This window comes from Venturia canescens, chromosome 3, assembly GCF_019457755.1.
Source record: "Venturia canescens isolate UGA chromosome 3, ASM1945775v1, whole genome shotgun sequence".
In the NCBI taxonomy this organism is placed as follows: domain Eukaryota; kingdom Metazoa; phylum Arthropoda; class Insecta; order Hymenoptera; family Ichneumonidae; genus Venturia; species Venturia canescens.
The window spans coordinates 10469742-10482133 of NC_057423.1; the positions used below are offsets into that span (position 1 = coordinate 10469742).

The 12392-nt window shown below is 36.4% G+C and overlaps 1 protein-coding gene across 2 annotated transcripts in view; it reads right to left on the reverse strand.

Moving 5' to 3' along the window:
• Nucleotides 1-3747: 3747 nt before the first annotated feature.
• Nucleotides 3748-12392, reverse strand: part of LOC122407587 (uncharacterized) — a 152193-nt gene continuing 143548 nt past the window's right edge. For both annotated transcript variants that reach the window (XM_043413907.1, XM_043413908.1), the window contains exon 6: nucleotides 3748-5971. In XM_043413907.1, the coding sequence (XP_043269842.1) occupies nucleotides 4794-5971 (1178 nt within the window). In that variant the 3' untranslated portion in view covers nucleotides 3748-4793. The remainder of the gene's footprint in view (nucleotides 5972-12392) is intronic.

The window sequence follows — 12392 nt, forward strand, 5'->3', positions numbered from 1 at the left end:
AGGAGCTTCTTCCTCGCAGGCTCCTTGGCGATATGGACCAACAACCCGTCGACGATGACGAATCAGTTTTGTCTACTTTATCGTGCACTTTTATAATTTATTACGAATTTAATTATTCATTTATTTTATAAACTTAATTCGTTTTCGAACCTTTGTTCGATCGGATTTGTATTGAATCCCGCGACAAAGCCGCCTAGTCACACGTGTTCTTTAGGACGATGGCAATGACGAACTGAAGCAAATTCTTCTTCTTTTTTTACTTCTGAACTTTTTTTGGGGGAGGGGGGGCTCGATATGGAGGCGTTTTGTCTTGGCCTCTGGCTTCTCGTAGCCGAGACAAATACATTTTCCAGAACAGCCCAAGCTCTCGCAATCCAACTGGCGTCATAACATCGTTTTCTGTCCTCTTTGTCACCAATCCGAGATCGAGCGACTTCGAATACGGACGCTTTGAGAGGTGTGCAGGTGTGAATTTCTGTGTGTACGTGTATATTTAAGTGCATGTGTACTCACCTGTAAGCGGGCGATTATGGATTTATTGACCGTATAGTCGCGTCGATAAAACGATGTAAAAAAAACGTACAAGTTTGTTGCCCTTCGTACTATACCGAGCTAGTTTCTACTTCCCGAACTAAAATTTTTATTCATTTACCTCGAGAACGATAGAAATATTGAGGGAGAAAAATTCCGCAGTGCTTTTGCGACAATTTATTCAAACACTTTGAACCTTTTACATTGTTTTTTCAACACGAGTGTACCTACAGCGAAACGATCCGCTTCTACTTGTACGTACAATTGACTAAATTGCTCTGTGCTTCGTAAATTTGTGCAACGCATTAATGAAATTGTAGCAACACGAAGAATATTTTTTTCTTTTTTTTTACTGCCGGACCCAGTGATTCACTTGTTGCCAAACGATGGGAAATATTCTCTGCACCTCCATCCCGAAACAGGTTGGCGTATCTAATTTCGCCGACGGATATCAAAACGGTGATGACAATTTTCATAAATCTTTAATCGTTTTTTTATTATTTCCATTCGTATGAAGGTAAATTGTAAATTACGCAATTTCTTTTCTCAAAAATAAACTATAAAAATGCCCTTTCCCTGATTTTTTTTATTCCAAACAAATCCGCTTCCTGTCCCTGAGGTATGCCAATGCGTAGAAACGCGCTTTCGTTTGTACATGCATTTATAAAAAGTAACGTAAAGGAGTTTGCACGAACGTACATTAATGACAAGCAGACTGATGTACATCTAGGTGTGAGTGGAACAGGGATGTCGAGGCTGACTTGACTTTCGAGATTCCTCGCATGAGAGTTCTGATTTCAGACGTTTCATTAGCCAGGCTGATGTTGTTTGTGACCTGCACTCAACGACGCATAAATATGGTGTACAAAACCATTGAACATGAAAGGGAAAATCATATGAATTGATTGTTTTGCTAATCAATTCGTTATTTCCCGTTAAACTACACCTAATTATGTGTGTACCTATGGAATGCAGCCCAAAAGTATAAATTCATGTTAAGAGGATGGATCAGTCGGTATATCGCAACCGTGAGTGCGAGAGAGATAGCTGCAAATTTCGAAATCAAAATCCTTTGACAGAGTTTGACCGATTAAAAAAAGGCTCTGTCAGACGATTTTTGCCATCGTTCTGCGTAGGCTGACAGAGCCTTTTTTTAATCGGTCAAACCGTGTCGGAGAATTTCAATTTCAAAAATTCCAAGTGAGGTTAGTCGACTGATCCATACTCTTAATGCATTTTTTATCGTTGAAGATTTCTCACAAAACGGGCTGTTAGTTAGAAATTTATCTTCCAAGGTTCTTTGTATTATTATTCAATAGTCACAACCGAATAAATTCAATTTTTTTCGACATATCATTTTGCAAATTATTATTTCAAAGATTTTGATCGATTTGGATTTAGAACGAAATCATTAGAAGATAAATGTGAGGTGCTTCCGTTGAGAGGTCCGTTGTAGCGTCCTCACCAAAAAAGCGAGTGCACGTGACACGTCGAGTTGATTGAAATGAGCAAAATCAATACACGACTTTCTTAGAAAAATGCTCTATCTATATTTTGTAGGAGCGATAAGATAATATTGAAGATTTGGAAAGAACTGAAAATACATAGGGACAGTCAAAAATGATGAATAATTAGTTTTTCGGTCGCGGTTCGACCGAGCCCATAACCTGGTCGATAAAAGAGTTTTGTCAGTCACAGAATATTGGAACGAGTTATTTAGGTCTCGAAGAAATATCCATTGCAAAAAGTCACGTACTATCTGCTTGGCAAATAAAACGTTTTTCACGATAAAGTATTTGAATAGGAAAAAGCCTGGCATCAAAAAATTTTTGGTGTGATATCGCATAACATGATGGGACATTGCATAATCACATTCTCATTCGAGTTTACATTAAGATAAGTTGAAAGCATCACGCGTTTGAATTTATGATATGCATACTGCAATGCTGCACGACTACGAGGCAATGTATCAGCAGATACAGAAACTAATCATTGCTAGTTCACACTCAAATGCATCAACTTATATGACGATGAAATTCAGTGTCGTCTTACAATTAATTAATCGAAATGCTTTACGATCAATTGATTAAAATATAAACTGGAAAAAATATTCTTTCGAATTTGAGATATTTTTAATGAGATCAAGCTGGAGTCAATATATGGATATGGAACTCAAATTCTTCTAAAAAAAAATAACTCACAATCAGTGAGTAAAAGGGAAAGGGAGAAAGAATAAACCACGTATGACGTACTTTGATAATATGCATTAGACATAGCAATAATTAAAGGATATGAGAAAAATTTTCAGGCTCTAATTTGGAAGGAAATAGTCGGACACCATAAAATAAAAAAAAGGTAATCGTGGTTTCGAGTGTCCATCTTCAGGATTCATACTCGAATTTTTTTAGCATAACCGATTCATGAGTCGGTGGATTTGCATAAAAAATTTTCAATTTTTTTTTCTCTTTCAAAACAGTTTACGGTCTTGACAATTTATTTTCGAGCGATGCCTTTCATTATACGCATTTGAAGAATTCAATACCTTTCAATTTGATATACTGATGAGCTTTGAACGATCATTTGTCGCGTAGTTATTGGCAATCAAAGGAAAAAAAAGCAAGGTAATTCAACGTTTAAATTGATTTTTTCTACCAAAAATCACCATTATGAGTAATTTTGAAATTTTTATCATTCTTTCAACTCTGAACTTGAACATTTTTCTGTGCAATGACAAACCATATTTTTTGGATCGAAAAAATGGAATTTGAAAAATTTAACAAAGATCTTGTTCCTGTCAAAACTCACCGCGTTCGCAATATTCCTTATATTAAAAAAAATGCTCAATTATTTTTAAACTGTCATTTATCGTCGGCATTAGCGTACCTAAAGCGTGCCACGTATTTTTTATCTATTATCGTTCTTTGTTTATATTATGTCTATTTTCATTGGAGATACGATGACGAGAGAAGTTTTCGGTCAAAAAATAAAAAAAATTTCGGAATGATTTTCTTTGCCATTCCGTTGGTATTGGAGAAAGACGGATTTATAGAATGTTCCTTTAAAGGGGAGAAATTCTGCTCGGTTATCACCTTTTAGACAAAATTTTACGACTTTTTTATTACCAGTGTGCTGTCTTGAAAACCACGGTTTTTTTTACTTACTTTTTACTAAATTGAATTCAACTTTTATCTGTACATTTGAAAATTGTGGAGTGAATGAAATGAATAAATTCGATTTTTTACTTGTCTCAACTTTCCTATACAGCATGTGCGTTCTTATTAATAAATGGGTTGACAGCAAGTAACTTTTTCACACTTTGACATTTGCCATCTCCATAATCTCACTACAGTCACTCCATAAATATTAATGGAGAGTTAGAACCGTTCGAATTTTACAAATATAACCAAAGTCACATTCAAGAAAGATCTCAAATATCACCACATTTTTCACTTATTTATTGTCAACTATGAAGCACAGTTCGTAACATAAAACTCGATTCGCAGCTATGATTTTTTTGTCTTTAAAATAAAAAGTATATTTTCATATGATTTCGACATTTGCAAAATCAGTTATAATTGAGATTCGACGATCGCAGTGGATATGATATTGTCAGAGTGCACTCTGATCACTTTTCATTCCAGCGATAGTTCATCGACAGCGGTAAAAATATTCGCTACCAAGAACCAGAAAGCCAAACTGTTGCGTCTACAAGCATAAGTTAAAGGACGTTGAATGAAGGGTTCACCGATTCACCACAGACAATTGGTTGGAAAAAATGCACATAGTTTCTAAGTGCTAGGACCAACGTACGTTGTAGACATACGATGGATCATTTATTCACTATAAAAGTTGTCAACATTAATGAAAAATCATTACGAGAATTGAGAGTTGTATCGCGTATTTCGAGATCATTAATTCGCTAACTTAAACTATTGAATTACGTCATGCATGTTCGTGGATCGAACATGAGTCACGATCAATACAAGAAGAGAAGACGATCGTACAAATATTCAACAGAAGCACTTTCACTCGAGCAATAAATGTATGTGCATATAAATAAATAATCTATCACGAGTATCGACGATGAAACAAACGTTCGGGAAAAGTAATATCAGTCGTTGCCCCGAATGCGGAATTGGGAAAATAAAAATATAAAATGAAATAAATCACTGGTGAGTGTTAAAATGAGAAACAGAGTGTTTTATCCAGCATATTTGGAATATGCTTGTCTTGCTCGAGGCTTTTGGCACGAGATGTCTGTATCACATATGAGCGTCGAGCGCACTGACACTGAAAGGTCCCAGGGCGAATGGCGCTTCCGCCCTCGTTTTGACAAGGAAAAATCCTCGATATTTGGTATCGACGTTGTCGCCGGCTACGACTGCGGGGAACCTCGGTGGGCATAGACCAAGTAGATAAGCAACGAGACCGGGACATGGCCAACCCCAAAAGCCAATCCTCGTGTTGATGGATTCGGCGAAATAAGCAGCCGAACGATGATGATTGCAGCCAAATGGATTTTGCTTCTGCCAGCATCCGGGCTGATTGATGCCGCCGTTCATGTAAAAATCGATGTGTCCGCTGGTTTCGACTTTACCTTGTATGAATGCGTTGGTGTGAAAGACATCGACGAATTCGGCATCGCCGGCGTCCAATTTACCGTCATTACCGACCGTGACAAATAACGGCATCGCGGGATCGAGGCCCGTGATACGCGGTATTTTGTAAGGCTTGAGAACATTAGCGCTGAATGCTGGTACGTGAGCGCCTAGGCTAAATCCAATAACGTGAATATTCGTCGTGCCGGCATCGCGCAATCGCTCGATAAGCTGGGCCAAACAATCACCCACGTGAGGAACGTTGTGAACGGCCACTGGATAACACGGGCCAACCGCCAATCGATGCCAGTCTACCGCTATCAGATTCGCCGGTTCTTTCTTCAGGTATTCAATTCTAATGTCAACGAGCGAGTCCAATTGCATGTCCGAGTTGTATCCGTGAATGATGATTTTCGTTGGATAGTTCTTCGAATAATTCATTTCGTTCAAATTCGACCACGTGCCATTAACACGAATCTCCTCACCGTCGAACGGATTATTACGGGTGTAAAGAAAAAAAGTTACTTCCTCGTCGGGGCAGCTTTTATTCGAGTGGATGAGACACGGACCAATGAAATAATCCTTCTCGTGATAACCAATTTGTATCGAGTTATTATTGGAGCTGCTACCCGTGTCAAAGTCCTGTAGTATGCTGTTGTCGTCGAGACTCTGGGAGATCGCGTTGCCGAGAAGCGTTGTTGTGATTATGGAAAATATCGAGAGCAGGCCAAGACCGATCAGGCATCTTGGACACGCGAACCTTCGACGTCTTGAAGATAAATTTTGCGAAGTCATTATGGGAGCTCCTTCCTCCAGGCTCCTTGGCGATAGGGACCAACAACCTGTCGACGATGACCAATCAATTTTGTCTACTTTATATTGCACTCGTTTTTATTTATTACGAATTTAATTGTTCATTTACTTATTAAACTTTCTTTCGTCCGCCTGACCAAGCCTTTGTTCAATCGGATTCTATACCCGGCGTTTTACCGTCTACGCGCGGTGGGATTAAATCGCCCGCGACAAAGCCGCCTAGTAACACGTTCTCTAGCACGATGACAGTGAGTAACTGAGGCAAATACGTTTTTCGGGGCAGCCACGGAGCAGCCGAGACTCTCGCTATCCTACTGGCGTCATAACATCGTTTGCCGTCCTCGTTGTCACAAACACGAGATCGTGCGACTTCGAACACAGACGCTTTGACAGGTGTGCAGGTGCGAATTTCCGTGTATATTTAAGTGTGTGTGTGCTCACCTGTATCCATGTGATTATGGATTTATTGACCGTACAGTCGCGTCGAAAAAACGATGTTACATAAAAAGTACAAGTTTGTCGCCCTTCGTACTACACCGAGCTAGTTCCTACTTCCCAATCTAAAATTTTCGAATATACCTGTTAAGGTAGCTCATGCACGAAACGATTTTTTTAAGAAACTCTTGAAATTCAGACAGAGTTTAAATGCGTAGTCGACTGACACGCATATCGAATTTTTAAGAGTTCGTCTTATTGGTTATTGAGATACACGTGTTTGAATATGAAGAAAAATGCACAGGGTTATAGGGACTGTGCGTTAAAAATTGTTTATCTTTCCTTATAACGAGTGAACGCTCCTTACAATGTTCATAAAAAAGTACACGATAACAATGAAGTATGTAATGAAGGTATGGGAAAAAATTCGAGACGATTGTTTTATTAGTAATAAAGATATATTACGTTAAAGATTGAACGAAATTGCTACTGAGCACTCGAATAACCTCACATTTGTTTATTTCGATATTTTGTTTTTTCTTGGCTTGGCCCATTCCTGTCGTAGCTTTCTGTCTTTTTATTAATACTTTTATCTTTACCCATTTCCCTTTGGGCTTTCTAATGCGATTTTCTACATAAAAAACTATAGTATTTTCCCCAGGGACGAATGAAATTTCGCGTTTAGTTAGTGATGGATCCCGGATTAATTAATGGCTTGTAATCTCATTCGCCAAAAGATAAGTTGACAAAATTTATTTACAATTTCGAGTTAATAACTCTGACATTAATTTAAAGTGATTGTATCTTTAATTAGGGAGTAAAAATCGATCCAATTCAGACACTTATAAAATATGATTCTTCGGGCATGACCTATCTTAAGTCTTTCATTTATATTCACAATTTTTCTCGAGAACGATTCAAATTAGGGGAAAAAGTTTCGCAGTATTTTTGTTTTCCCAAACACTTTGAACCGTTCACATTGTTTTTTCAACACGAGTGTACCTACAACGAATCGACTCGCTCTTGCTTGCACACACAATTCACTAAATTGCCTCGTGCTTTTCCACATTTGCGCAGCGCATTGATGAAATTGCAACAACGCGATGAATTTTTTTTTTTTTTTTTCATTGCCAGATCTAGTGATAATGTCATCATTCGGAAAAATGAGAAAGACAGAGGAGAGAAGATTAAATAACAAATATGGGGAAACATGGTTGACGAGAAGAGACACGATCCACTTGACGGCAAACGAGGTGAAGAATTCTCTGCATCTTCGTACCGGAGCAGCTTGGAATACCTTTTTTTGAATGAAACGGTGATGCCAATTTTTTTGAACTTTCAATGGTTTTTTTATTATTTGATAATTCAATTCATTTAAATAAACTATAAAAATGATCTTTTTCAGTTTTTTTTTTTAATTATTATTCCAAGAAATCCGCTTCCTATCCTTCAGGTATGCCGATTAGGGTGATTTAAAAAAATTTTTTTTTTTTTTTCCATTGCAAACAGGCTTAAAAGTTTCTTTTTAGTGTAAAAAGACTCCAGTTAAAATTTGAGCCCTTAATATTAATATTTAGATAGTCCTCATTGCACTTTTCTATTTTCCATAAGAATTACATGGGAAATTTCTTTTTTGCACATTCTGATACTTACTGCAAGCCGATCGTGCGTCATATAAAAAATGTCTTCACTTATTCTTGTAGAAAATCGCACGCTCTACAAAAAAGGTCTCTTATGATTTTTCGTTAAACTTAATAGTTTCAAATTTATTAGAGGTCAAAGTTCAGTCTATCGCAAATTTGACCATTTTCAGTACATTATAGCGGATTTAATGGTTTTATTGGAAAAGATTGGCGAAAAATTTGTGATAATCTTAAATTTAGTCTATTAGAGAATATTTGTTCATATTTTTTTGTAATAATATGGCCAGCGAAACTCTGAGAAAAAAAATTAAAAATAACTTTCAGTATTTGATGAAAATCATATTTCAAAAAAACAATACACACTGAGGAACACCAATATCTATTTTTACGAGAATCAACAAACTAAACTACTTCATCGACTACTCCACCGAGTAGAAAAGTAGTTATATTACCGATATAGGGTCTAAAAGTTTTTTTTTATCGGTACATTGATATGTATGAGACAACTCGATTGCTCAACTATAATTTTGAAAATTGATTTTAACCATAAAAGTTTTCAAAACATGTACGGAGACTATAATAAAACAAGAATAATTAAATACAGTACTTTACTTAACAAGATTTTTTTTACATAAAAAATTTTATAAATTTCTACTAATAAATTTTTTTAAACTATTCGATTTTTTTGGATTACTGTAAAAAATTCTTCATGAACGTTTTCTAATAAATTTGAAACTATTAAGTTTAACGAAAAATCATAAGAGACGTTTTTTGTAGAGCGTGCGATTTTCTACAAGAACAAGTGAAGACATTTTTTATATGACGCACGATGGGCTTGCAGTAAATATCAGAATGTGCAAAAAAGAAATTTCCCATGTAATTCTTATGGAAAATAGAAAAGTGCAATGAGGACTATCTAAATATTAATATTAAGGGCTCAAATTTTAACTGGAGTCTTTTTACACCAAAAAGAAACTTTTAAGCCTGTTTGCAATGGAAAACAAACAAAATTTTTTTTTTGAATCGCCCTAATGCCGATATATACATTTATAAAAAGTAACGTAGATGAGTGAATTTGATGAAAAAAAAACACCTTAAAAAATATAATTGGAGGGTTGCTCAAAGAATGAGGGAAAAGAGCAGAGGGACGAGGAGTTTCATGAGAAATAAATTCATGGATGTGCTTTACGAAACTTTTGTTTAGTTAAATTTAAAAAAATCTGAGGCTCCGATGCTCGCTATATTAAGCATGACAGTGACCCACTAAATTAAAAGTGAATATGAATAATTCGATTATAGGGAAGAGAAAACACAGGAGGTGTGAACACCAACGTGAAAGTATTTCCGATACGGAAGTCGGTGAAACGCATAATTATTTGATATGCCTTTTCGCCTGGACGAACGCACAGGCTCATGACAAGCAGACCAATATATATTTAGGTATGAGTAGAACAGGGACGTCGAGTCTGACTCGACTTTCGAGATTTCTCGCATTGAATACTCGATTGGAACCACCGATAGGAATCACTTTTGCACTCGTTTCATCCACTTTGTCGTCGCACGAGAACTCCGATTTCGGAAGTTTCATTAGCCATGCTGATGTTGTCTTTGACCTAGACTCGCAACGACGCATAAATATGGTCACGCCATTGAACACGAAAGGGAAAATCTTACCAGTTGATTGTTTTGCTAATCGGTTCGTTATTTATAATTGAAGTGCTCCTAATTATGTGTGTGCTCATAGAAAAAAATTGAAATTCAGATTACTGCATTTTATATCGTTAAAGATTTCTTACAAATTCATCGTCCGAGATATTAATTAAATTTTTTTTTCTAAGCTTCTTCGTATTGTTTTTTTAATAGACACAACCGAATAAATCAATGACAACTATTGAATTTTTTTCGACGTATCATTTTGCAAATTATTATTTCGAAGATTTTGGTCGATTTGGATTTAGAAGATAAAAATGTGAGGTGCTTCCGTCGAGAGGTCCGTTGTAGCGTCCTCACCAAAAAAGCGAGCGCATGTGACACGTCGGGTTGATTAAAATAGGCAAAATCAATACACGACTTTCTTAGAAAAGTGCTCTATCTATATTTTGTAGGAGCGATAAGATAATATTGAAGATTTGGAAAGAACTGAAAATACATAGGGACAGTCAAAAATGATGAATAATTAGTTTTTCGGTCGCGGTTCCACCGAGCCCATAACCTGGTCGATAAAAGAGTTTTATCAGTGACAGAATATTGGAACGAGTTATTTAGGTCTCGAAGAAATATCCATTGCAAAAAGTCACGTACTATCTGCTTGGCAAATAAAACGTTTTTCACGATAAAGTATTTGAATAGGAAAAAGCCTGGCATCAAAAAATTTTTGGTGTGATATCGCATAACATGATGGGACATTGCATAATCACATTCTCATTCGAGTTTACATTAAGATATGTTGAAAGCATCACGAGTTTGAATTTATGATATGCATACTGCAATGCTGCACGACTACGAGGCACTGTATCAGCAGATACAGAATCTAATCATTGCTAGTTCACACTCAAATGCATCAACTTATATGACGATGAAATTCAGTGTCGATGTACAATTAATTAATCGAAACGCTTTACGATCAATTGATTAAAATATAAACTGGAAAAAATATTCTTTCAAATTTGAGATATTTTCTTCGAGATTAAGAATTCGAGTACTTCAATTTAATGTACTGATGAGTTTTTGAACCATTATTTGTAGCATAGTTACCGTCGATCAAAGCAAGAAAATTTAAAAGCGCTGCGATAGTCTTTTCTCAGTGCCTCAAACGTTTTTTGAAATAAAAAGTACATATTTGTATCCGATTTCAAAGATCGCAAAACGAATTTTTCATTAAAAAATATTTGCTAACTGGCAAACTGTTGCATCGGCAAGAATGGAGAAAACGTCTAATGCAGGATTCCCCGATTCACTATTCAAACAATTTGAAAAAACTCATCAATTTTCTCAACAGTACCAGCGTACGTTGCAATACCTTTGTAAAATCATTGAATTTACAATCAATAGAAAACCTTGCTCAACGAGCGAAGAGAATACGCGAGCTTGACAAAGTCCATGTCGAGAATCGGTCATTCGAAATGCGAGATACTGTTAGCCTTTGAGCCATCAGTTGCCAACATGCCCCAACTTCCAATGGGTTTTATCGTCCTACAAAAGAAATTGAAACTGCACAAGAGGATTTGTACGCGATGCCTATGTAAGATAAAAACTAGACGGAAAAAGGATCCTACAAAATTAATACGACAGTATGATACACTTGGCTGAACTTGGGTCGCGAACAATACGAAAGAAGAGGACCAGAGTTTGGCAAAATCGGCCTCCTCTTGACCCCTACGCCCCACAACACGTATAGCCACTCTCGTGAATCGAATTCTATATATCGGAAGTATGGAAAATCCTGTTTCTCAACGAACGAATGGCAAGAGACTGTGAGGAAAAGAAAGAGAGAAACAAAAGTTTTTATATATCTAGTGACGACGCGAAATGGCTAAATTCCGATAGGAAACCCAACAGGAATCCGTATTCGTTCACTCACTGGAAATTCCCTGATACAAACGAATCCTAGCTATGCATAGAAAGCTCGGGGCTCAAGCTATGGAGCACGTACCACGTGTATGGAAAATTGCATGCACATATCCAGTGGGCTGTGTGTCCGGAAGAGATAGCCATGGTGTGATGGACAACGTCCTTTATTCTACAAATCGTGAAACGTTTCCGATGCCCAAACCAGCCGAATTTGTAATAAAAGGAATTTTGTAATAAAAGACGAGGACTTCGGATCAATATAATAGTGAAATTCGTGAGAAATTAAATGGACAAATGGAACAAAAAATGACGTTGAAGTTTGTAAAGTTGGAGTCGAACGAAATGGTATGGAGACCAACTCTCCAACAATTTCAGTAATTCTCCAATTTTGTTCCCTACCGAATTTCCAATTCGTCATTTTTTAACTTACACTAATGATCTCGTGCAATAAAAAATTGGTGAATAACAAATGTTTTTTTCGTTAAATTCGTTGAACTCCAACGTTGCAAACATCGGTGTCGTAAAAAGAAAAAATAATCCAACTGTTAAGTGTAATTTATTCAATTTTCCAATTTTTCTGTTCAAACGATTTGAGCCTTGAGAAAAATTCTCAATTCACATATGGAAATAACAAATCATTACGAAAAATCGTAAATAAGAAAGTCGATCATAAATAAAAAAATGATTCTTTAAGAAAAAAAAATAAAATTCCTTAGACGTCCTTGTCAACTTTTTCGATTGTTACGATCATCGATAAATGTTCCGTGTCAAGAAGGCTTTGACACACGGTTGAATCGTACCT